The following is a 26632-nucleotide window of genomic DNA, read 5'->3' on the forward strand; positions in this document are numbered from 1 at the left end:
ATTTTTTTTTTTTTAGCTTTATGCATTTTTCGACGATGACAACAACAACAACAATAAGAAGACTAATAATAGTAAAAACAATAGAATTCAATTAAATTAAAAGATTTAATTCCTACACGCATTTTTCTTTTATGTGATCATGTACACGTCATGTTATACACGCAGTGCACCCTCAAGTCAAAACGTTTTCTCACTTATCGGGCGTTATTTTGCTCTTGTGGGGTGTCCGGGGCCCACCAACCCCCTCAATAACACCTGATTATAGTATCTTTCAATACATCTAATTTCATTTGACCATGCAGCAGGTAATTTAAACTCCAGAGTTTATATACAGATACGAAGATACAAAAGCCAACCAAAATCTAGCAGCAGGAATTTAAATGTGAAGTGGAGTTACAGAGTTATAGCATGGTAACGTTTCTACCAAACACATACCTGCGCACACACAGTCATTAACTTGGTCTTATACAGTCTGATACTTTGCAAGCATCTCCTCTTCCAAACAATAGCCAGGCTGGTGAGGGACTCAGCGAGAAAGATCAGGAGCTCACTGGACCCTTCAAAGCCTCTTAGTTTTGTGACTTGTGATAAGACAAGTGGTCGGTTGGTGTGTCCACAGGGACTCCCTGTTGCAGACCGCAGCCCTGACATGACAGACAAAACACCTAGTGACCCCCAGCGTCTGCCACACAGCATTTCTGCTGCCCGCCCGACGTTTAATGGGAGCAACACATGGCACGATCTGATAGGAAACACCTATCTGTATCTGTATATTTAACAGAAAATCAGATGTAGCTGGTCAAGGTGCTAATATCTACTTTGTGTGCAATTATTAAAGAATCACAAGATAAATCTGAGGGGAGATGAGGAAAGGAACAGACGTACGTATTTGCCACAGGGATCATCAAAGTGTAGCCCTACATCGTATTTCCTCTGTTTGCTCCTCTGGCTCCATCTGTGAACATGGCACCGGTCCTGCACTCAAGCTGCACCTTCATATGGCAGGGATTCAGGTCCAGTTACAATAAAGCCAGTGAAACTACACTGAGGACCATTGGATGACTCTCGCTGCAAACACCTAAAATATTTAAAAGCCTGGGTTGAGCAGGATACTAAAACCAAAGAGTTGTCTCATTTTGTGTTGCAGAGGTACTAATAAACTAATATACTAACAGACAGCCTTGGGATTAAAACAATGAATGCTTTACTGTACATCAGAGCAGTGCCTCCTGAGATACGGGTCTAATAGCCCTAACAGCAAAAGACATTTCCATTTCCATAATGCCCTTAATAACCACATGAGCTCACTGTGTCCTGATCCAGCTTCCCTCATTGTACACTCTTCACTGAGGACGACTCATACTCAAAACAAGACATTTCAGCTACAGCATTAATCGCAAAACCCAAACAAACTTGGAATAGTTGCTTTGAATCCTGTTCGATGTTCGTAAAATATTCAAATGTCATGTACATACGAGCAGAAACAATGAACACGCTGGAACAAACTGAAGATGAGTCAGACAAGTGCAAACATAATTATGAGACAGCACAGCTGGATGGTGTCTCTGGTGCTACTTTGCACTGAGGTGAAGTTTAAGTGACACTGATCCTTCATGTCTGTTTAAATGTCTGTAATTGTTGGTGCAGCAGTTTCAAGACAAATCACAATTTAATTGAGGTTTAAAATTAATTACTAGTTTGTGCAAACCATCCGATGATGATGTTGCATTTTGCCAATAACAGGTTAAATTTGCAGGCAATTTGCAATCTTCTGTAGTAACAGAAGTGCAAAATGGCTCTCAAAGGAGAAAGAAAAAGAAAATCATAGAAGATCTGCATTTTATTACACACACGCACTTGAATTTAAATTTATCCACACAAAACATAGAAGGACATGTACACACACAACTCCTGCCCTGTACTGGCACTGTAGATAAACTGACCTTGTGTATTCAAAACATTTCAGTCACAAAAAATAGGAAAGAACAAATCAGTTTTATCCAACAAATAAATCAGCAAAAACTGTGATTTGTAACAACAACAAAAAAATCTAAGCAAACATTATTTTTGATACAGTATATTTCCCTTTATATGCCTATTAGAAAGTATACACTTGAACAAGGGCCGGATTTCATTTGCAACTATTTTACGGTCCCTGGAGTGTTCAGTTGGTCCCTTGTCAGAAATGTTTTCATGAAATAGTTTGTATCAATGACCTTTCTGTCTCCTTTATCCTCTCTGTGATGGGAGCAGCTCAGGCTTGAGTTTTTTTTTTTTTAATGGTATCAGAACAATAAAAACATTTTGAACTTTTGTTTGATTGGTGGACATTATGGATGTAGGCAAAACATTCTCCACCTTTGAACCGCAAAATTAATAATGAATGCCATGAGACTTACAAAATAAGGTTTTCTGTGCTCAAATTCCTCAGAGACTGAGCCATGGTCCCACACAGTAACAGATAATAGGATAATACTGCTGATTTGTGATGGTCCCCAGTTCCCTAAATGTAGCAAAAACAAAAATGCCACATTTGCCGTAGCATTGGAAGAAAATTCAATTTTTATATTATATGAAATAATAAACATTGAGAGTAAAATAAGTGTCAGCAGGTAAGAATGTAAGAATTTTCTCCAGCAATTTAAAATATGAACCGTTGACAGATAAGTCAATAGAGAAAGCCCATAAAAATATTGTAGTATATCCAATCAAAACAAAACTCCCTTTTACCTTCTGATAAATTCCAGGACAGATTATAAATGCTGCAGATCTCAAATATGATTTTGCAGGTATGCCAAACTCTAATCTGTTTTCTGACTGTGCACCTAAAATATCAAGACAAGGCCACTTGAATGCAAATTAAATATTTGACAGTACGTTTAGGTGTTAAGTGTAAATTGCTGGTTCAGTAGTTTAAATTTAAACAGCTGGTGATTGGTTCCATCATTGTCACTGTATTGTAGGCATTAATAACAGGAGACAGGTGAGCAATAAATGGTAAAGTCACTGATGGATTCTCTTATAATCCTGCATGAACACATTCGTGTTCAGGAAAAAATGCTGTGATACTTTTGTGCGATGGAGACAGCATGAGCAGGAGGACATGGCATCAACGGCAGTCGAGGGGGCCCCAGACACAGGCCTGACACGTCATTCATCAGCTGCTTGTTCACTCCCAGATCAAAGCCTGTCAATGACCATAAAGCATTTTCAAGTGTAACAAAGACTGTTATCGTATCAGAAAATGTCTATACCAGATCTAATTTTGCAGAAGACATCATGACGACATCATCACTCACCAAGTTTCATGGCATAAGTCAGAAGCTCTTGCACCTTGAACTGGTAATGGAGACAAAATGTAAAGATGTAAACAAAAATGAGTACGAGTAGTAGAAAGAAAGTTGGGAACAACAGCAGAGACATCAGTAATACCTGTATTTTTCTGGCTTCGACAAGGTCACCCCGCTCAAATGCTGACATGAGCTTGTTGACGCTACATCCGAAATAGTTAAATGTGCTGCGGGCAGACAAATAAATAACATGAATTACTATTTAACATAGAGAATAAAAGAAGAGAAAAGCATTATGTAATTGAAGATCACACACACCGACCTGCCAACTGCACCGTGCGCTCCCATAGCCAGTGCTGCTAGCAGTTGCTTTGGTAAAATGAAGGAAAATTTGTCTCATGAAGATGTCATAGCTGAAGTTAAGAGTCAGAAAGCATCATCTTACATTGTAGGCAGATACAGTACAAAACCAGATGGAGGTGAGGAAAACACTGACCTCGTCCACGCCATACAGGACCGACCAGTGAGGCCGATTGTAGCTGACACACTGGCCAAAGTCCATCAGGTCACTCCCACTGAACTTCACTCCTCTGAAGGAGGGAATGAGATTCTCAATGTCTTCTACCACATCTCTCGCTCGCACTGAAGAAGAAAAGAGAAAATTCACCTCGTTACAAATATTTGACGTATAACATGCTGCTGATCATGGACAAAAATATGTCTTTATCTTGAAATGTAGTGTGAAAACAGGATGAAAAATCTTCCGTCAACAGCACTCACGGTTAACACCAGTTACTGCCGGTATGTGATAGTAATAAAAGGGCAGAGTTGGAGCGACCGATGCCACTTCCTGCAGGAACATCCTCAAAGCATCTGGAGCAGGCCGACGAGTAAAGAAAGGTGCCATATTTACATTATGTAAATATTTGAACGAAGCCACAATACTGATACATGAAGTAACTGTAAAAGTGGATGTTAGTGGTTATGTGCATGTCCTGTCATTTGAGACATTGAAATAAAGGCTTCTCCCTCCAAACACCGTCACATACCTGCAGTGCTGGGTTTGAAGAAGGAGGGAGCAATGACTGCTATCCCATCAGCTCCGATTTGTGCTGCATGGCGAGCCTGGACGGAAGATCAACAAAAACTAAGGCAACTTGTAGCAACTGCTATGGTGGATCTACAACCAATTATTTCAATGATACAAAAATAAATAAATAAAATGCTAGAAACTTAATAAAAACAAACTATAAAGTTGATAGAAAGATATATTTCAAGCTTTGTAGTTTCAGCATACTGGTACTGTAGCACTTTAATTTCCATTGATAAAAAACAAACAAGTGTTTTAATAATATAGTTCAACACTTATTCACTTTCTGGTAGAGAGTTGGACTGAAATGTTGTTACAGCCAGCAGCTGCTTGGCTTCGTGTCGAATAAAGACTGGAATCAGAGGGAAAGGACAGGCTCGGCTCTGTCAAATGATTACAAAATCCACCTATTTGCAGCTCTAAACCTCACTAAGTAACAATCTTCAGAACATGTTTGGGGAGGAGCATTCCTGAACAAAAAAATTTAATTTGTTTGAGGTGCCTTTTTGGACCGAGATGCATGTAGGCATAAAAATACCAAAACAACCCTTCAAGGCTCTTTCTCTTGAAACAATTAAAAGGCCTTTATTATCAAATAAATCCTTGATCGAAGAGTCAAATAAATAGTAACTGCCCTTTTTGTAATAGTATTTCACCAACAGGAGTCTTACATTTGGCCACGGTTTGACAGCATAGAAAAGGTGTGGACAGTACAGTTTTTTTGTATTTTCACCCCAACATGTTGCTCTTGTTTGTTAATTCTGTGCAGAATCCGACAAATGACACTTCTCTGTCTTACAAAGACAGGGATGTGCCAGACAATTTCTCGGCTGGGACCGGGAACTTCCCGCACAGTCTTCACTCAAAAACAGTCTGACGCACGCAAAACAGGAACCAGCACAAAGTGACGAACTATTTCAATTGTTTCAACATTAAACTGAACTTATTATACAAACAATAAAATATCAAAGCAAAACCAGAAGAACATAAGTGCAGGTCAAACTCATTTATTAAGTTTACTTGAGTTGCAATGCACCTAAAAGCACGTGTAGTGAATGAACATACTGGGAATACTGCTCTAATTGAAAGTAATTTGTCCAAAACCTATCAATGCAGAGGATTAATTGTAATCATGGTTAAGTTAAACCTGGAAAGTTGCCCGACCAGACAAGTCTGGAGGAATACGTTTTGATGGTAAAATAAAATAGACTTAAATGATCCTGCTTTTCTGAAGTAAGCTTGATTTATAACTTGGATTCTTCATGAAACGCACCTTGTGAAGATATATTTTTGTTTTAATTTTCCCATCACTACAGACGACCGGCAACAACTCACCAGCTCTTGGGAATCTTTAAGACTCATGCAACCGACATGGACAATCACCTGATCCATTCTGTAGGAAGACAATTCAAACACTGTCAACTCGGTTTTACCACGCATTAAAAAATTTTTTTTTTTAAAAAGTGTGAGGACTTACTTGCCCTTAGCTTTCTGACACCACTCCTCTGCCAGGATCTTCCTCTCTACCAGAGTGAGAGACATGCTCTCTCCTGTGGTGCCATTCACTGCAAGCAAGAGAAGTCTTGTACTATTTACACAGCATTTTCCACATGACAACAGTATCTTAAAGAAATGTAAAGAGAACAATTCTAACCTAAATCTAAGTCTGACGAGTCAACGCTCGCTCCCAAAACTGAGTTACTCCTGACAGTAAATTGCATGGAACAAAATGAAAACAATACAAAGACTGCTAATCAAATATGAACGGATGACATGACCTATATAATCAAGCTTCACCAGGAGGTAAAACAAAAAAAAAAAAAGGGGAGAAACCTCTGGTGGGGCCAAATAGAGGGATCCACCACCAGGACAGCAGAGTGCGCAATACGTGCCAGGAGAAAACAATTTCATAGAGCAAAGACGCAGACAATGACGAAGACAGTGAGATGAAAAACGAGAAGAAAAGAACAGGAAAAACAGGATGAGGCACAAAGATCAGCACAAACTTATTCTGCTGAGTAAGGTCTTACAGAAACTAGTCCGGAAACGAAGCACTGACAAAAGGAGAAATTTAGCACAAACTGCGATGATTCATTTGGTTTGAGCAAAGTGCGAAATGAAATAGAAATCTCTGCAGTCATGTATGACACAAAGGAAAGACTAACTAGCCTTGATTAACGAAGAGAAAAGGAAATTATGTCTTCTCACTATTGAATTTGTGCATCACGGGTAGTTAATGCAGAACAGACTGATAACCAAACAGAGCTTTAGACAAAACATTATCTTCCTAGTTTGGTCAGATAAAACTTCTGACCGAAGTGCAACCCATTAACAATGAGGACAAATAAGAGACGTAAGGATTAATGTGCCTGGAAAAGTTTTTTTTTCCTTTTTAAAGCAAAACTGGTACAGTTAAGAATGAAGTAGTACTTTTTATTGAAAGCAAAAGTATTGACTGTTTTTCTATTTTAAATCGACAAGTCTACAACTCCACTAGTCGCAATAACTATTTTTGAGGACTTCTTATGCAGTCTAAAGATTTAAGAGTCCCACAGGGTTTATATTCTTTAAGGAGGTCAGAGACCTATTTTGGGCAATATATTTTGCATTCTCTTGTTTTTTTTACTTGTTCATTTATCCATTTCTGCTCAGCTGCCCTGGTCCTCATAAACAGTCTGTGTGTCGATATGAAAAATATGTCTTTGTCTGCAAATGTAGTGTGATACATTTGATACTACCTGAAGGACAAATTATGTGACACTTTACGTGATGCATTTAGTGCTTATTAAGGATCCAAGCACCAACGGCGGTGGAAACCTATTGTTTTTGGTCTGATTTTTATTTATTTTAAAAGCGTTCCCAGCTTTTATTCAGACATTCAGGCAGCTGCTCTGCCTGAATGTGGCGACTGAAGCCGAGGCTGGATATCAATATTGTTCGGACTTCAGTCGCTGAAGTGGTTCAGTCAACCAAATACAATTTACTATGTGCTTAGTCACCATAAATAACAAACCTTTGCCTAATCAGATTTGACTTCACTTCAGGCTCTGGCAAAATATAGGTCTTCTTTCACAATCTTCTGACATTTTGTGAACAAAATGACAAAATGAAAACAATCGTTGATTGCACTACGCGTTTTGAGTATTTTGTTACTTTCACAGAATGAACATATCGACTCAAAATCACAGTCAAAACCTGCCTAATGTGCCAAAGGCGATCTTTGTACATTTTAAAAATAGAAGGGAAAAAGAGAAGCGAACACTGGACGCACTTACACTGCATAACGGTATGGACAAGGCAGATGTAAAATGTGTTTTTGAGGAGTCTAATGAATTCAGCACATTAATCAGGCCTCAATAATACATGACATAATTTGATTTAATGCTGATGAGTTGAATTGAAATAGTCTACAGAATTGGCTATCAACCATAGACTGTAGGTATGAACTGATTATACTCAAAATTCATCGTGTGGCACAAAAAGCAGATGACAAAACCATCAAGTGTGTATTACGTGACTTTGTCTTTGTTTAGCATGACGTATTTTTCAAAGAAAATAAATAACAAACATTTTGACAAAAGCTTATTTCATAATTTTAGAAGGTTATGAGATCATTTTAGTTTTGAAGTGAAGTAAAGGCGCTGGAAGACTATATGCTCTCCAAAAGTAACTTTTCTTTACATTTCATTTAGCTGACGCTTTTATCCAAAGCGACTTACAATAAATGCGTTTCAACCAAGAGGGTTCAAAACCCAGAACAACAAGTTCTGTAACTGAATGACTAAAGTGTGGTGTTCCAGTTAGATCCAACCCTACCTGATTATATTTTAAAGTAATCTAACCCAAGGCTGCATTTTTCCAAGGATTAGAAAGGAGGGTTAACGGTTAACAGAGGAACAATATATCAACTTTGTCAACAAACCAACACTCGTGCGTTATCAGCGTTGATTCAGATGGGAACACAGACAATGACAAATATCAAAAGGAAGAATCGACTTGAAAACTTACCAAATATGCTATTTACACCTTGCTTCTCTGTCAAGTAGTCAACATAAGGTCCAATCACTGATGGGTTGACTTCACTGTTTGGCAAAAAGAATACCAAACATGCTGTGGTGCTTCAGATCTACAGGAGTGTATGACATCTCCACACTCATTCCTCACTTTTAACTTCTCACAGGGGAACTGAATGTACACATGCATTCACACACACACACCAAACACATTCAATCAGTGCCGGACTCGGGGGGGAAAAAAAACTGCCAGACAAAGCAAAGTGTTGTCTGAAAGCTGCAGTAGTGCCCAGATCAAATATTGCCAGTTAGTGTGTCACTTTGTGGAAAGCGACACGTACCGATTCCTGGTGGTTTGGCACTCGGGACTTTTGGTATGCCCCGCCACTTTATGCATATGCAAGTTTGGTGCAAGTTGCCGAGCGTTAAGCCAAATGCTGCCGCAAATGTGTTCTTTTCTGTCATCATCTCCAATTCTGATATGGTCTTTATCATAGACATACATATGTTTATGGTCTTTATTAGGTTAGAGCGATGTAAATAAAGGGATTTGCATGTTTCTCTCGCCTCTTCTGTAGCTTGGATGTGTCCAATGATTTCCAAATGTCAGTGAAGTCGTTTCATATTCTGATTGTGACTCTGAAATCCTGCCGATGTGTCCAAACGTGATATTAGAGCCGGCCTTGGATAACGGTGTTAATGTCAGCCTCGCCACCGCAAACAGTCCGACTGATTGATAACAGTCACCAACAGGCAAATACTTGTATTGTTTTTGATACGTTGAACTCCTCAATGAACACGATCAGACAGAATTTCAAATCTTACTCCACGTTGCTCAGCATTAACCAGGTAGATGTATGGCAGAATATTTATAATTTACCATAAACATATTAAATAACCGGATGCTATCAAACATAAGGCATTTACTACCGGCATAAAAATAGTCCCCAAAAAAAATAGTTTTATTTTATTTTTTTAATTTTATTCACTTTATTAATCCCCGAGGGGAAATTTCTTCACTACAGCAGGGGGGCTCTCAGGGGGGAGCTGCTGCAGCAGGCTGCCACTAGCGCGGCGCCAGGTAACCTGACCTGAGGTGCATGTTTTTGGATGATGGGAGGAAGCCGGAGAACCCGGAGAGAACCCACGCAAGCACACGGAGAACATGCAAACTCCGCACAGAAAGGCCCAGGACCGGATTCGAACCTGGAACCTTTTTGCTGTGAGGCGACAATGCTTAATTCATTCATTCAAACTGTTCACGGTGGCGAGGCCAAATCCAAGACCGGCTCTAATATCACGTTTGGACACATCGGCAGGATTTCAGAGTCACAATCAGAATATGAAACGACTTCACTGTCATTTGGAAATCACTGGACACGTCCACGCCACAGAAGAGGCGAGAGAAACGTGCCAACTTGCAATGTTTGATCTCGCCATCTTTCTGAAGCTTCTTACCTTTGGGTGGTGAATGGCGTAAAGGTGGCTGCAACCAGACCCGACAGCTTTTTCTGGTTTGCAAGAGTCATGGTAGACATAAATACCTGGCATAGAAACAGACATGTCAGTCAGAAACAAAGAAAGAACGAGGAAACGAAGAGGACATCGAAAGACAGGAAGGACGAGGAAAAGAAGAGGACATAGAAAGACAGGAAGGACGAGGAAAAGAAGAGGACATAGAAAGACAGGAAGGACGAGGAACAAAAACCGTTAGACAGTCATAACTTTTAAAAGGTTGTTACATGTCAAAATTATCCTAAAAAACAACAACACATTGCATCTACACCTTCGGGACACAGTATGTGAACAATACTCAATGCAGAGGAGTTTATAGCCATCGACCCTATTTATGAAAATAAAAACAAGACATGCTGTCGAAATTTAGTCCAGCTCTATTATCTGCAGCCTACCTGTACCAGCGTGCTTCTTCAACATCAAATGCAGTTTTAGAGGAAGTATTTCACGGGTTACGACTTGTTTACAAGCATCCGCCGGGGATTTGGTGATGTGCCTGTCACGTGGAACCATCTGCGCGTCAAGTGACGAAGCAAAGCTTCATGGGAAATGTAGTTTGTGAATGAAAATCGCGAGAATAAAGCGAGATGAACCTGGACTTTTAATCCACGTCGATATTAGAAAACGTCCACCTCACCTTCCGACACGCGTACGACGTTTTCAATCGTTTTGAAACGTATTCATGTGGGCTGAATGTAGTTAGCTTTCCATTTACAAAACATTAATGCCGCCTTAAATTGCTGTCAGGGATATGTGAATATTATGTGGCGCATAGAAACAAAACTGTAAATAGTTAAAAATGGATATTACCTATATATACAGAATAATCTCCCAAATAGCTGAAATGTGTATTTTTACAGGGGGGAGGAGGGGGGAGGAGGAAGGAAGGAAACCAGGAAGCGGATGTTACTTGTTGACGATTCATCGCACCAGCATCCGGTCTGTGAGGCAAGCTAGCTCATCGAAAGGGGCAGCATGCGGCGAAATTAACCACTTTCCAACTTAAAGGACCGAAAACGACAAACCCGTTCAGGTCCGCCGTTAAACGATGGAGACGTGTCTTTTTTCGATTCGTCTTAAAATCCTTGTCGCCCCGTTGTCACCAGCCCGGCCAGTTAGCACAGCTGGCTAACTGGCTGATTAAACCCTGATAAGTGTTGATGCTGCTTGTTCTGACCAGCTGACGAAAAAATACGGAAATAATGAACTCGCATCTCAAAAGGTTCACAGTTGACACACCAGAGTGAAAACAGGACCTGTTGAAGTTTGGTTTTATTCGCTGTTTGTTTATTTTTAGTTTTGGAGTGAGTAAGCTGTGAGGAGATTGTAAACACAAATAAGAGAAAGGGACTCTTCAACTCGACGTTGCTTGATTTTCTTAACAGAGAGCCGTAAAGAAGGCTGTAATACCTGCAAACTAGCGTTGTCTTTTCTTTTTTTTTTTAATACTCACACGGCTGGATTCATTTGACTTTAGCGGGTGAGGTGGAGTTGAACGCGATGACAGTCTTTTTGCATGTGACACGTCCCTGTTTGCATGGTCCCGGTGACGGCTTAAAGTAAACAGGTGTGACACTCCGACGTGGAGCAAATGTGCTCTGCTGCAACAATAAGATGTTCAGGCTACTTCAAGTAACGACATTACTGCCAAGTGTTTGATTTCAGTGTTAGCTTTGTGTGCACACGACTGTCTGTGACCATCATCCCTGTCTCGGTGAAACACACAAGATTGTAAAATGGGACAAAATTGAGCAACAACCCAAGATGTTTCTTGATGCTGTTTGAAGCCATCCGTGATTTGCTGGTGACTCATAAACAAAGCCAAAATAGTGATTAAACATGACCTCAGGTAGAAATGAATGAGGTGGTGGAGGTTTACGTGGCTTGATTGAGTTTCTTATTGTGAGCTGTTTGGTTGGAGCAGCGGTAATGACTAAATATTTATTCAGTGACTGTCTTGAGAGCTGAACTGTAGTTGTATGTGTATTGCTGCGATCTTGCCTACACACCACAATGCCGCCTGCGCTGTTCTTATTATTGCTGTCGGGAGCGTTATGCAGCCTTGGACATTCAATGACACGGGAAGAGAAGCACAGGTTGAGGTGAGTGGAAGAAAAACACAGAGAACATAGTGTGAGATGTTACACATGCTGATTTGTGTCCGTGCTGTGCTTTCACCAAAGGAACCAAGTGGTTGAGATGTTTGACCATGCATATCAGAATTATATGGTAAGTTCTCCTTCCTTGCTTTATCCCCTTTCAGACGTTTGTAGTTTGGGAAAGCCTTTGTGCCGCCTGCTTGGTATTTCTGTGTTTCAGCAGAATTGAGCTGCTTATCCCTGCTCACATTATTTGTAAACCGCACATGACTTTGATAATGGTTAATTATGGAGACATAAATACAGTTTATTAATGTTTGGGGGTATGTTTTTGATTTTATTTTCATAACTCAGCAAAACACAGAAATGACCATGGCATGATTTTACGAATCAGCACGCCAGCTGGCTTTTTGCCACATGCTTTGTGCTTGGCTCCCTCATGTGATGTGGTTTTGAGATTGCTGGGGTTTAATCAGACTGAGGCAGCCTATTATTGAACAGACAGGAATCGAGAGCAAGGTGTCAAATGTGTGTTTGTGTGTTTTTCAGGACCATGCATACCCAGCAGATGAGCTGATGCCTCTAACGTGTAGAGGAAGAGTACGCGGGCTTGAACCCAGTCGAGGAGACGTAGATGACGCACTCGGGAAGTGAGTTGCATCATGCCTTGTTTCACGAGTTTTGCTGTATTAATGGACAAATCATAATGTAGGTTATTTCTCACACCTGTCAGACGGCAGATTCCTAAATGACAATCATTGTTTTGAACTATTTTTAATATTTGTTCTGTGTGGGGCACGGCAGCTTTCCCTATCACATTTCAAACATAGAGGTCATTTAAAAGTGCTTAACAGAGACAAAGAAAAGCCTTGAATCGACAAGCAATAAGAACTAAAATAAAATCAGGTTTAATCAAATAATATTAGATTTCAGCAACAGTAGAAAAGATATACAGTACTAGTGCAGTACTTAGTTATAAGTTGCTCCAAATGCAATAAAGCAAATAATAGTGCAGTAGTGAAATCAATAAATTAAAGGCACATGAGAGCATCCGTTTTTAATTTAGATTTTAAGTTACATTTGAGATCAGCAGAAAGTTGGTTCCATCTGTGCAGAATAGTATCTGAAAGCTGCTTCACACTGTTTAGATCAGTTGACTAGTTTCTAAAGATTTAAGAGTCCCACGGGGTTTATGTTCTTTGAGGAGGTCAGAGACCTATTTTGGTCCAAGATTATTTAGTAATTTATAAACCGGCAATAACACTTAAAAACGTATTATGTGAAAAATTGTAAATATTGATTTGCAACAGGGTTGTGCTCAGTCCTCTTGATTATTGTCAAAACTCTTACAGCATTCATCCTTCTGTCACTGCTGCTGTCACTGTCCAGTGAGGAGTATGGTCCTCACAGACCTGCTGTGATTGGCTCCTTCTACCACCAAACTAACATGTTTCCTGTGCATGCAATCTACACACGACCCGCTTTCAAAAGTCACAGACGCAAAATAAACACCTGTAATCTGATCAGAGCAGTCAGACCTAAACAAATTTGCAAAAATCTATCTTGAGGGATTTTTGGCTAAAACTTCAGACTTGCTACATTTGATCAGATTCCAGTAAGAAGTGTCCATAAATCGGAGTCTGAACAGCCTTATCAGTCTCAACCCTGATAGAAATGAAGGCATTAATGCTCTTGTTTAAATCTTGTTTGTCTGAGGTGATAAGATGCTGATTTAGTTCCTGCCTTTGTGATGGTGCTGGAAATTGGATCTGAATAATTTAAGACACTGAGATTTCTAATTTGGGGTTTCATCTCTATAGTGTGGAATCCATCTCGGTTTTAACTCTCATTCTTTCCTTCTCTTTCTTTATTGCTGATTTGGACTCATTAGTGTGGATATTAGTGTTAGGGTAACCAGCTATTGTCTCTGTCTGTTAGGTTTTCACTGACCCTCATAGACACCCTGGATACTCTGGTGGTGAGTATCAGTTCTGCATTTTTCTCATTTGGTTGTCGTTAGTAATGGGTAATGATGAAATAGCATTAATGTTATCTACACGCTGTACGGGAAAATGATCTCATGTTATTTTGCATAACAATGACATTTAATACTGAATGTCAGTGTTGCTAGTTCAAAACTTTTAAACTGTGTATTTGAAGCTGATTGTTACAGTCATGCTCTGTTTCTTTCTGCCAGCTTTTAAATAAGACAACCGAGTTTGAGGTTGCGGTGAGGAGGGTGCTGACAGATGTGAGGCTGGACAATGACATTGTAGTGTCAGTCTTCGAAACCAACATTCGAGTCCTCGGGTGAGATTGGACCGGATTATTAGCATACAGACACTGTTCAAAACTCAATCGCTCAACCGCTGAAGTCCAAAAAGACAGAAGAAGTCAGTGGACTGTATCGTACTTAATTGTTTATACGTGGTTATCTTGTGTGTGTTCAGAGGTCTGCTGGGAGGACACTCCATGGCTGTGATGCTGAAGGAAGGAGGTCAGCACATGCAGTGGTACCAGGATGAGCTCCTGCACATGGCCAAAGACCTGGGACTCCGACTGCTGCCGGCCTTCAACACCAGCAGTGGCCTGCCTTATCCCAGGGTGAGACAGACACACACAGGCAGACATACTACTATAGCTCAGCTTCCCACTGTAATACCAGAATTCTTCCATTTTAATAATTGAATGATAATGAATGGAAAAGGCTCTGTGTGCTACATGCCAATAGATGTAGTTTTGTTTAAAGGGTAAAATTGCATAAAAAGGTGTTGCCCTTATCTGCCTTATCTGTTGTAGCGGTTGTTTAATAAGAAGAATCAATGAAAACTGAGGTCATTTGTGATGCATATAATGAAGGTAGTCCAAATCTTTATGATGGAAAAAAAATCAGAACTTGACCTCTTAAAATGAATCCTTTTTTTAAAGAAAACCTATTTGAACTGGTGGGCTATACAAAAGACATTTTTGAGTTTATTTACATGCTTTCAGACTTCAACATGACAAACTGATATCTACATTTGCTCGGAACCTTCTCAAAGATTATGACTCCATATTTCTATTTTCTGCTTCACTGCTCCGCTCGCAGCTGTAACAGCTTTCAGGAGCAGACATTTTCGTGGCTGACTTGTTTCCGCGCATAATCTTCCATTAATCAAATGTGACTGTTATTCTTTCTCTTTGATTGGCAGGTGAACTTGAAATATGGTGTCAGGGGTCCTGAGACGAGAACAGGCACAGAGACAGACACCTGTACAGCGTGTGCGGGAACCATCATCCTGGAGTTTGCAGCCTTAAGCCGCTTCACTGGGGACCCTGTGTTTGAGGTACCACATTGTCATGATGTCATCAGATTCTCCTATGTCTACATTCACACTCAGTAAGCATTACAGATAAGAAGACAATATATTTCAATCACCCAGCAGATATAACACAGTCCCCAGTCAGCAGTTCATGTTTTGGACATCCGCTAATTATTCATTTGAAGATCTGTGGTGATACACAAACTGAATTTCTGTTAAGTGTTTGCATGCATTTTGTGATGTTTCCTATGTCGACATATTGAATTCATCGCCGTCAAAGAGCTGTCGAGTAGTTAGATAGCCCATAGACATTTAAACAGACAAGCATCAGCTCTGAACAGCCACACCCTACAAGTGACTCAGGTTTCTTTTGAGATCCGGTTGCAGATACTTGGATTTATGAAACCAGAATTTTGTGTGGGATTGTATTTCATGTATTTAGTGAGATCCGATTCCGTTTTGTCCTTGTTTTCCTTTTCCTTTCTCTACACTGCTTATTTCATCAATAGGTGATGGATTGGTGGTACTATACAATAATTCTCATGTCACGAATAACCAAGTTGATCACTAAGTTCCATTGGAATATTCAAGTGTTGTGGGCCCATAGATTATACAGATAATACAGTTTGTATCACTCATCTTAGTTGTCTCTCTACTTTACATCACTCCTGCAGAGACTGCACACATTTAGTGTAATTTATTTGACTGAGGTTCGGTCACCTATCTCATGAATAAACAATATCTTGCCAATAACTTTTTAATTGTGGATGCAAAAATGAAAATTGCTGCTTGTCATCACCACTCTTGGTAAAATAATAAAGTTTAAAATAAGCTAGACCCTGAAGACGTCTTTTGGTTGCTGATCCACCTGACTTTCCATTCAAGTAGGTATTGGAAATTGTTTAAAAAAAACAACAAAGGTAGCTATTTTTTTCCTCACACCTTCCTTGATCCTGGGACCGGTTCATTTCCTGGCAACAGTAAACTGCTGAACAAGCAAAGAGTCAATCACTGTAATCATTCAAACAGTCGAGAGCTACTGCAGATTGATTTTTACTTTTTTTTTTTTTTAAATCAATAATGCACACTTTCTCTCTCTCTCTCACACTCTCACTCACTCTCTCTCTCTCTCTCTCTCTCTCTCTCTCTCACTCACACACTCACACACACACTCACTCACACACACACACACACACACACACACACACACACACACACACACACACACACACACACACACACACACACACACACACACACACACACACACACAGGCCCATGCCCGGAGAGCCCTGGACTTTCTGTGGGAGAAGAGACAGAGAAACAGCAATCTGGTGGGAACCACCATCAACATCCACTCTGGAGAGTGGGTCCGAAGAGGTGAGAGCGCAGAGGGAGTGAAAGATGAACAGGGCAGATGAATGGGAAAAGTCATTTGAAGTATAGGTGTACAGTTGTTCTGTTTGGGTGTGGGAGGATTTTGGTTGTACAGGTTGTGGATGACTAAAAATAAATTGTCTTTAAATAATGTCTAATAAAGTGATTGATGATTTTGTGTTTCCAGACAGTGGAGTGGGAGCAGGAATTGACTCGTACTATGAATACCTGCTGAAGGCCTACATTCTCTTGGGAGATGACATGTTTCTGCAACGGTTCAATATTGTGAGAATACACGCACACACATTTGACTGTTGTTTACTTTGTGACAAATATACATTTGGAAAAACTAGGTTTGATGTCAAGTTTGCGGGGGGCTTATTTGTGTGTATCACCAAACACCATAATGTCTAAATTGTACTCCCTGATTGTTCTTATTACCTCAACAGTGTTTTAAGACAACTATATCTTCAATATATCCACTATGTATGTCCCATTTAGCACTACGCCTCTATTATGAAGTACATCAGCCAGCCTCCTCTGCTGCTGGATGTCCACATCCACAAACCTCTGCTTCCCGCTCGCACCTGGATGGACTCTCTGCTGGCCTTCTTCCCCGGACTGCAGGTCAGATTACATCATATGAACTGAAGCATTTGCTGCCGTTATAGAAGCTTCTGTAATTTCAATAACTTTGTAAATATTGTACACGTTCCAGGTGTTGAAGGGAGATATCCGTCCTGCCATCGAGACTCATGAGATGTTGTACCAAGTGACCAAGAAACACAACTTCCTCCCAGAGGTAATCTGTTTTACAGTTTCCAACTTCAAATACTACAGCCGGGGCTTTAACTGCAGCACAAAAAGTGAATCTGTGTCATTTGACCATCGAATCAAATAACCCCATATTGCTTGTGTGGTCAACCAAAACTGTTTGGAAGCGAACAAACTTGGATTTCATGCAGCACGGCTGCATTTTAGCTTCGTCTGTTCATTTTAATTACACCGCTCGTAGTCGGTGTGCTGACCCCTTTGTCCTTCTGCGTCTGTCCTCAGGCCTTCACTACTGATTTCAGGGTACACTGGGCCCAACATCCCCTGAGGCCTGAGTTTGCAGAGAGCACCTATTTCCTTTACAAGGTAATTTATCAAGTTGCTGACATAATGCAGACGTTCTCTCTTCAATGCCACAGTAGAGGTAAATGACCTATTATCATGCAGCAGTTAACAATGGATGGTGTTAACTTGATATTAGCTCTCAGGTTTTTGACATTTGATTAAAATCGAATGGTGCACCAGAATTCACTCCCAGTTTGTGAGAGACACTGTCTCCATTTCTGTGGTAATTAAGCCGCCTCCAGCAAACACATCACCAATAATGTTCATAAGTATCTGGTCTTGTAAAAAGCTTTGAAGAAACGTGATATGCTGAATCGCTGAGATCGTTTCTCTTGGAAGTCACATATCTGTGTAATGGACTTCACTAGACTCCTTCTCCACAGTTGATGTGCTGCTGTGATCACAGTACTGTTCTCTCACTCTCCCAGGCCACAGGAGACCCTTACTACCTGGAGGCCGGCCGCACCATCCTGGACAACCTCAACCGCTTTGCCCGTGTTCCCTGCGGCTTTGCTGCAATGAAGGATGTACGCACTGGGAGCCACGAAGATCGGTCAGAACATTAAAAACTCAGTGCTTGTATGATTATTTGTAGGATGATAGTAGACTGACTGCCTGCTACTGGGAACACCATTTAGATGGGCTTTACATACCATGAGATAATGGTGTAAAAAGCATGATATGAAACACAGCAAGGACAAAGTATGTTACATAGTGTTAAGGGTTATATGTTTGTTTTTTCTTACCATCACTGGATCTTTGTAACTGAGCTTGACCGGTCCGAAAGTCATGAGGCCAATATTGATCCTGATTATTAAAATAAATATACTGGTTATCAGATGATACTTTTTTGCAGGAAACCCTCAGATATGGTTAATTTAAAGTGTTATAACAAAGCAATATATTGAAACAATGAAATTTATTTGTAAAGATGACATTAAACAGTATACTTTTTTTTTTTTTTTTAAAGGAGAACAGTGTTTGATGAATTTATTATTCAGAATTAATGAATAAGAGAAAGAAATTCGGGCTGTAATGGTGAAAACATTACATTGATGATTCTAGTTTTGTTTGTAATGGGAATAATTTGTGTTTGTTTGAGTAATTCAATTTGTCAGTCCCCTGTTCCTTATTTTACACGACTTTTCTTTCTCTCAGGATGGACTCGTTCTTCCTTGCTGAGATGTTTAAATACTTGTTCCTGCTGTTTGCGGAAGCGGAGAACCTCCCGTTTGATGTGGAGGACTACATCTTCACCACTGAGGCGCACCTGCTGCCCCTGTCGCTCTCCACAGCCCCTCACTCCTCGTCCATTCCCTCTAACAGAACGGTAATTAATATGATTCCATTAATCAACATTTGACAAAGTAATGAAAGCATTTACACTTTGGACTCATGCAAAACTGTCATATGTTCCTGATACTTCAGTCAGAAGAGGAGCTTGACGACTCTAACTTTGACTGGACGTGTCCGAACGCTCGCCTCCTGTTTCCTGACCCCGCCTTTCCTCGCAACCTGAGAGAACCGATCCGTAGTGCTGTTGACAAGAGCTGCCCGCGTCCTGCCCCTTACAGGTATGCATACATACAGATCAAACCAGCTCATATTGTCTGCACCTATTGTCTATTTTCAGCAGCTTTCTTCCATCTTTGTAACTGATTCCTCCCCCACCTCCTTTCAGGGAACCTGGTATGGGCCGTCCACCCCTGAGGGCTCAAGACTTCATGGCAAACAACCCTGAACATCTGGAGCTGCTGAGGAGGATGGGAGTCAGCCTCATCCACCTGAAAGATGGCAGGGTGCAGCTGGTGCAGCATGCGACACAGGTAAACAATTTATCAGTTTTAAAGTTATCATAAAAACCACAAAATCCATGACCGGATGAACTGAGTTTCTTGACTGTGTGCTACATCTCAGCTGTTTCTTGTTGGAATAATAATGTAACCTGTGATACAATATATTACAGTTCGAGCACATGCTGTCATGATAAAACATGATCACATCTATAATATCTGTAGAGCTAATGAGGAAAAACTACCTTTTAAAAGGTGAAGTTATTTTTCATCATGCGTGCATCATGGTGTCTTCAGATTCCAGCGTCTGCATCTGTACTATGTAAGACAAGGAAGAGAACATACTTGGACTCAGGTGCCAAATTTTGTTTTGCCACATATATTTGTGTCCAAACTCGATGTTCTTTCTGGTTTCTTTCCACCTTTTTTAAAACTGCTCTCTCCCGTCCTCTCCTCTCCCACTCTGTCACACCTACACGTAGGCGATGAGCGCAGTAGCAGCAGAGGATGGCGTGCGCTTCATGCAGGAGATGATGGAGCTGTCCAGCCAGCAGCAGAAAGAGCAGCTGCCTCCCAGAGCCATTCAGATCGTCTCACATCCGTTCTTTGGCAGGGTGGTGCTGACCGCCGGCCCAGCGCAGTTTGGCACAGACCTGTCCAAAAGTTCCACAGGGGTGAGTGGGTTTTGTAGCTGTGCCAAGCTTTCTGGTTACAAGTGCACATCTAGCTGTTTGTTTTTCCAAAGAGAGACACACTCTTCCCCCTTTATTTTTGAGAGGGAAACTTCCTCTCCAGGAATAAATAAATAAATAAATATTAGATAGATAGATAGATAGATAGATAGATAGATAGATAGATAGATAGATAGATAGATAGATAGATAGATAGATAGATAGATAGATAGATAGATAGATAGATAGATAGATAGATAGATAGATAGATAGATAGCAACATTATAGGTACAGGAAAGCAATAAAACAACAGTAAAATATTAAATATAAAAATGCACAGTAGAAACAATAAATAGAATAAAATAGAATAATTAAATTAAACCTAACTAAACAATAGTGCAAAGATTTAAACAAACAAGAAAACAGACAACCGACGGTGTTATTGTTGTGTGATGGATTTTGAATATGTCCTGGAGGACAGATGGAAAGTATGCCTGTGGGATCAGACCGCAGTTCTGTACAACAGAAAAATGATGAATTCTTTGCGACAATTCTGCTTTTTTTTTCGTCCTGCAGGTACGAGGCTTTGTCACTGTGGCTGAACCCTACAATGGCTGTACTGAGATCACCAACGCTGAGTACGTCCAGGGCCACATCGCTCTGCTCCAGAGGGGTCAGTGTATGTTTGCAGAGAAGGCCCGACACATCCAAAAAGCTGGCGCCATCGGAGGCATCGTCATCGGTGAGTGCGCGCAGCAAATGACAGAAGACGGAATATGACTACTCTGTGACTAGATTAGTGCTTGATAACTGGATTATCTTGAAGACAGTCAGTCCAACAGGGTGCTGCACACTCCATGATCACCGGATAATAAAAGATTAACACTAACTTGAGCTATAGTAATAATGTTAAGTCTGTCACTCCTCTCTTTTCCTTCCAGATGATAACGAGGGCAGCAGCAGCGACACAGCTCCCCTGTTTCAGATGGCCGGGGACGGCCGCAGCACGGATGACATCACCATGCCTGTCCTCTTCTTGTTCCACAAGGAGGGCAACATCCTGTTGGAGGCGTTGAAGGAGTACAGAGAGGTGGAGGTGCTTCTGAGCGACAAAGCCAGAGACAGAGGTGTGATAATTTTTCCCTCGTATGCGCCATTCCCGATGGTTGCAGCACTTCTCTTCATTCCACTTATAAGATTGATCACATCGTTGTAGACATATCTGTCTACTGACTGAGCCTCATTATATGCTTGGTTTCATAAAATAAAGATGAGGTGTAGGGATTCAGGTGCAAATTGAAGTATCAGAGCTTGTGAGTCATTCCAGAGCTACCCACCGGCTGTGGTTATAATGGGGTGTGATGGAGGTTTACACCCTTATCATTATTGCATCCACACTCTTTTCCTCTTTTTTCCTCATTTGCCAAATCCTCCTATTCCCTGTAACGGTACCTTTTTCTCCTCTTTCTTGGTTTCTCTGCTGTGTTTTCACAACCCTCACCCCTTTGGATGAACAGAAGCCATATTCAAAGGTAAAACTCTTCCTGGAAGCCTGATTGAGGGCAGTAAGTATGCTCTTCTTTTCCTTCTTCCTTTGTCTGTTACCCACACTGTTCCCTGGCCTTAATATCTTCTTTTTTTTTTCCTCCTTATGGTAATGCTCGTATCTCACCATCCCTCTCTCGCACGGGGCCTTCTAACCACAGGATTCTGTTGGAGTCTGATAGAAAAGCTTAGTGCAAGACCTTAAGACATGACAGCTCCTCTTACCTTCTGTCACTGGGACAAACCAATAGTTATGCAGGAAGGCAGGACAGTGTGGTAGGGTTATAACCCAGGCATGTAACAGTGTATTTACTGTAAATATGAGAAAATCTTCATACCTAATGTTAAGATGCCTGAATGGAGATGATCATGAACAGTAACTTGGTAATCATGACACCATAATGACCAGACAGCCTGTGCCCGTCTGTGCCTGAATTATGCAAGCCTTAAAGTTGAAGGCTGCTGTTGTCATTGCAGCAGTCCTGGGTGTATTCCCTTGGCTGTATAATAACAAGATGAGGTTAAAGCCTAGTATATGGTTGGACTGTGTATGAAACACTAAAGCGCTTTTAATTTAAAATGATGACTTTTATTTTGAAATGGATACAGGAAGTCATTGCAGACGGCCAACAAATGGTGTAATTACTGTCAGTCAGTGAGAGACATTTATATTGCAGACCAGCCAAAAAGCACAGTCTTGTCTCTTAACACGTTTTACAATCTGCAGTTAAAGAGGCGTTGACATTTTTAGAAACGATAACGCATCACTTTCCTTCTAACCAGAGCTGTGCAACATTCACAGTACAACTCTTTGCCAGACTTTTTTTTTTTCTCATTTGAGTCTGAGTTTGGTTTTGCAGTTATGTGAGAAAGGCTTTATCCTGTTAGAAACATGACTCACAATCAGCATCATGCCGTTACAGTTGACAGCCTCTCGACAAAAACGGGTCTATTTTTGACCAAGAATGGCTACCAGGAGGCTCGTATGTATTACTGACGGAGGAGGAGGAGGAGGAAAAGTGTTTGTGTGTGTGTGTCTGTCTTGTACATCATTTTGCGCAAAACTATTCAGTCTCACACGCTCCTGTTTCCTTTTCAGGTGTGAATGTGCAAGAAGCGGAGGAGGACTGCTTAACTGAGGCAACAACTCCCACTTCATTTGAACCTGTCGGCCAATCGCAAATGAGCACGGTGGAGCCAGATGAATCTGCTGCTGAGGAAGTTACTCCTTCACAGGAGGAAGTCAGTCCTGTGGATGAAGACGCCAGTCCTGCAGAGGAGGTTAGTCCACCCGTAGAGGAAGTCAGTCCTGCAGAGGCAGAGGCGGACTCGGCTCAGCCTAAAGACGAGATGGACTCGGAGAAGAGAGAGGTGCCTAAAGACAACACAGACTCCAGCAGCCAGTCAGTGGACGAACTGCTGGCTGATTGGCGGGAAGACTTGGAGGCATTCCAGCAGATGGAGAAAGATGAGCTCTGACAGTCGTCGGGCTCATCGTGCCCTGTGACTGCGGTCTGATGCCGCCAAGGGGAGAGACCTGGAGGTGGGGCATCGTCACATGTCGCCAGCCTCAGCCTGATGAACTCGCAGGAAGCCGGGGAGATGTCTTTCATGACGGTTTCCCGTCTTCTGAATGGTATCACGTACCAAGGCAGCCCACATACTGTCTCTCTGGACCAGAAGGAAGTCCTTTTTAGGTCGACGGTGGATGAGAGCCCAGGGTTCTTACCTCACTTTCTCGTACAGCTTCTGTTTATGTGTCATAACAAACCCTAATGATCAACATGGACCAGACTGTGTATAACCGCGTCTCGCTCTCCAGTCCAAATTACTTCTCACTCTGTCTCTATGCATTTCTGACTACTTTTGCTCAATCGAATGCTGGTCCAACATCGACTTTCTAACTGATGAACCCATCGACCAATTCATTTTATTCACATGTGACGATTATTTGTGATGATAGATTTACTGCTTTCATGGTCTTGGGCTTAATCTTATGTAAGCATTGATGAGAATTAAGAACTTTGTTAATGGGGAAGATTGGTGATGAATAAGCTGCAGAATCTTTTTATGGCTTTATGGCAGACAAACTCAACACCAAACTTAATCTCTCTGGAGGATATCTGTCATTGTAAATATGTATTTGTCGAAATATATTGACCGAAATAATATAGCGCTGTTCGCTCAGGTTCTGGGTCACCCCACAAACAACAGCCTCTGGACCACATTGGGTGGAGCAGACACACCCTCAGCAGCGTGACGGGATGGATCGCGCACTCATAGGCCGCCTCCAGAGGGCGCTGTATGATCTGTCTGTCATGATCGAGCTGCTGACTGACTTGAAGGAGCAGAAATAAGCCAATAAGATGACAGGATGAAATCAAATAAAAATTGAGGGAAATCCTGAAGGCTGCCTTCATTCTTTGAGTGTTTGTTCTTTGAACACTGATTGTTTGATTTCTGTTGCAATCAAAAAATGAATGTTAAATGGAAGGAGATTTACTCATAGGATGATGTGGTTGGATCCATCACATCACATCACATCACATCACATCACATCACATCACACATCACATCACATCACACCACACCACCCAACCAACACAACACATCTCCTGCTCTACTGTAGATTTTAAGTGTTACACCATTTTGTGTGGATGAAAAAGTTGCTCTGACATTATTCAGCACGTCATGTCTATGACGTTTTTGAGAAAGGTAAACACAGGTTGACTTCACAATAGAGTGGGTCATTTGAGTGGAAGGTAAAGATATTTTTTAATTCCTTTTTTAATTTTCCAACAGACATTTCTATAAACAGTGGGCGGACACCCACATCAAATCACTTTAGTCAACATGAGAGATCTGTAATTGGAAATATTCTCAGGGTGCACCATGGCATTACTGTCAGAATGATTAAAGCAGTGGTGGAGGAAGCACTCATGTCGAGTAGAAATTTGCGGCTGCAAAACTGTCTTGCATTTACGTTTTACATAGCCTAGGTAAAAGAAGAAAAGTATCCTATTTTTAGCAAATTGTACTTTGGGCAAAAGATTTTGGGGAGAATAAAAACATGTAACAACATTTTTAATAGGACAGCTTCTGGAGATGGAGCCAGTTGTACTATACTCATACTGTTGCATATATAAATACAATATAACTTGCAAAGTGGCTAGTAAATAAAGCTATCGGTTGTAGTAGATAAGCATGACAATATTACTGTACTGTAATTTCCACCACTTAATAAAAGTGACTTAAAATGTTTATATGAAGAAACAGAACAAAACAAAACCAAACAAAAAAAATGTTTAATTTGTCATTGACAGATGTCCTTCAGATCTTCCACGGCACGGTAAATAATACCACAGACGGACCGTAGTAAGTGCTGCTCTTGGCGGATCCCTGTCATAATAAGACAGCAGCTAAGGTCCGGCAGTGATTGGTGAGTTGGTGGGGCACTCCTCAGCAAGATGGCTGCATTGCTGCGCGCAATAGTGGCATCCTGGTGAAATGACGCAAGCCACAGTTTACGCTCAGTCCTCGCGGCTCTGAGCTGAGCTCTCCAGTCTCCATAGCGCAGATCCCGCCCGACACACAGCCGGAAGACCGACCGGCTACCCTCCAGTGGACCGAGCGGCACCGGTTCATCTGAGTAAGTACGAGCGTGAATTACTCGCTAATCTTCTCCCAGGGGTGTCGTTTACCCTCCAGCGAAAACCACGCTCCTGCTTGCGGGCTCTTTCTCTCTTTACTCCTCTCTTTTGTTGTTGTTTCCTGAGTGTGCCGTGATTATTACCCGGTGCTCTCCTTCCTGCTGCACACGGGGCTTCGCATCTGTCGAGGTTTTCGGTGCTGCACTGCTAAACGCGACTTTATCTCCCCGTTTTACCGGCGATAAAACAACGCGAAGAGGAGTCCGAGGAGAGGGGGGACGTGTTCGTGTCTCATTTGGAGTGTGTGAATGACCGTGCTCGCTCGGTTCGGACGGCGTTGGCTCGGCGCGTTTCAAATTTTCCACACATCCTGGTTGGCTGAGCCACACAGTGCCGCTGCTCCCCCTCTGCATGCCGCCGCCGCCGCTGCTGCTCTTCAGAGGCCGTTTGTTTTGAAGAAACACTCAACAGAGGGAAGACCTGGGGCTGGCAGAGGCAGCGGGCCGTTAACCTTTGTGGAAACCACACTACGCACCGTTTGCACTACTTCTGCCCGCAGCTCTGCCTCCCCCTGACGGGAACAAAGCGCCCAGTGTCTCCCGGCAGCGCAGCTGGACACAGCTGTTGAGCGGAGGACAGGGCAGAGCTGTGTGGCTGGGCCAGGGGCTACAACTACTGCTGCTACCGCTCCTCCTCAGCCTGCCGTGTGCCTCCAACTTCTCTGGTGTGACGGGAAAAGCTTTCTCCTTCTGTTGACCACCATCAGCAGGCTTCTCTGGCATGTTTGTTATGAGCTGCTGGTTGTCTTTGTTTCTCATCACAGAGGTGAGACGGGAGCTGCTGGATGGCATTAACACAGCAACCACAGTTAGATTTCATATGCAGGCTCATTTGCTGCCCAATAGCCAAAACTCACTGAGTCTATTTCAAATGGATCCTTCACTTCCCACTTCCTCGGCAAGTATTATCCACACTGCATCAACCACAGGGACTCGATAAGTTCCCAACTGCCTTCCTGGCTGCTGCCTTTAAACGTGCCATATGGTCATTAGCCAGAGTGGATAGATTCCCCCCATGTGATCAACAGCATCACAACATTACATCCATTTGGTTGCTGTGCAGCACCCTGGTGTGACACTATGTTGGTGTGGCCGGCGCATTATGGCAA

The 26632-nt window shown here is 41.7% G+C and overlaps 3 protein-coding genes across 6 annotated transcripts in view; 2 read left to right on the forward strand and 1 right to left on the reverse strand.

The window, feature by feature from the left end:
- Positions 1-1822: 1822 nt before the first annotated feature.
- Positions 1823-10675, reverse strand: npl (N-acetylneuraminate pyruvate lyase (dihydrodipicolinate synthase)). The gene is made up of 12 exons (XM_069150266.1): positions 10304-10675; positions 9852-9937; positions 8389-8462; positions 5858-5945; positions 5716-5773; positions 4340-4415; positions 4071-4163; positions 3787-3932; positions 3613-3659; positions 3433-3517; positions 3300-3339; positions 1823-3187 (listed from the first exon to the last, which is right to left on the reverse strand). Exons 2-12 carry the CDS (start codon positions 9929-9931, stop codon positions 3048-3050), a joined length of 927 nt encoding a protein of 308 aa, XP_069006367.1. The 5' UTR covers positions 9932-9937; positions 10304-10675; the 3' UTR covers positions 1823-3047.
- A 143-nt stretch (positions 10676-10818) lies between these two features.
- edem3 (ER degradation enhancer, mannosidase alpha-like 3) lies at positions 10819-24222 on the forward strand. Of its 3 annotated transcripts, none has more exons than XM_069150269.1 (21): positions 10819-12010; positions 12092-12137; positions 12557-12657; positions 13946-13985; positions 14205-14317; positions 14458-14611; positions 15199-15333; positions 16584-16689; positions 16874-16971; positions 17188-17313; positions 17405-17488; positions 17743-17826; positions 18234-18358; positions 18964-19135; positions 19234-19379; positions 19487-19631; positions 20081-20272; positions 20846-21011; positions 21211-21396; positions 21787-21834; positions 22914-24222. In XM_069150269.1, the coding sequence occupies exons 1-21, from the start codon at positions 11922-11924 to the stop codon at positions 23291-23293; spliced, it is 2736 nt and encodes a 911-aa protein (XP_069006370.1). In that variant the 5' UTR covers positions 10819-11921; the 3' UTR covers positions 23294-24222. The 3 variants fall into 3 exon arrangements, with proteins under 3 accessions (XP_069006370.1, XP_069006371.1, XP_069006372.1); XM_069150270.1 differs by having other exon boundaries at positions 21787-21801; XM_069150271.1 differs by lacking the exon at positions 21787-21834.
- A 1017-nt stretch (positions 24223-25239) lies between these two features.
- LOC138198695 (uncharacterized protein C1orf21 homolog) overlaps positions 25240-26632 on the forward strand; it is a 28966-nt gene continuing 27573 nt past the window's right edge. For both annotated transcript variants that reach the window (XM_069150273.1, XM_069150272.1), the window contains exon 1: positions 25240-25463. The gene's annotated coding sequence lies outside the window, so the exon portion shown is untranslated. The remainder of the gene's footprint in view (positions 25464-26632) is intronic.

This window comes from Embiotoca jacksoni, unplaced genomic scaffold (assembly GCF_022577435.1).
Source record: "Embiotoca jacksoni isolate LCO1_2020_lvr unplaced genomic scaffold, fEmbJac1.0.p SCAF_16, whole genome shotgun sequence".
NCBI lineage: Eukaryota > Metazoa > Chordata > Actinopteri > Embiotocidae > Embiotoca > Embiotoca jacksoni.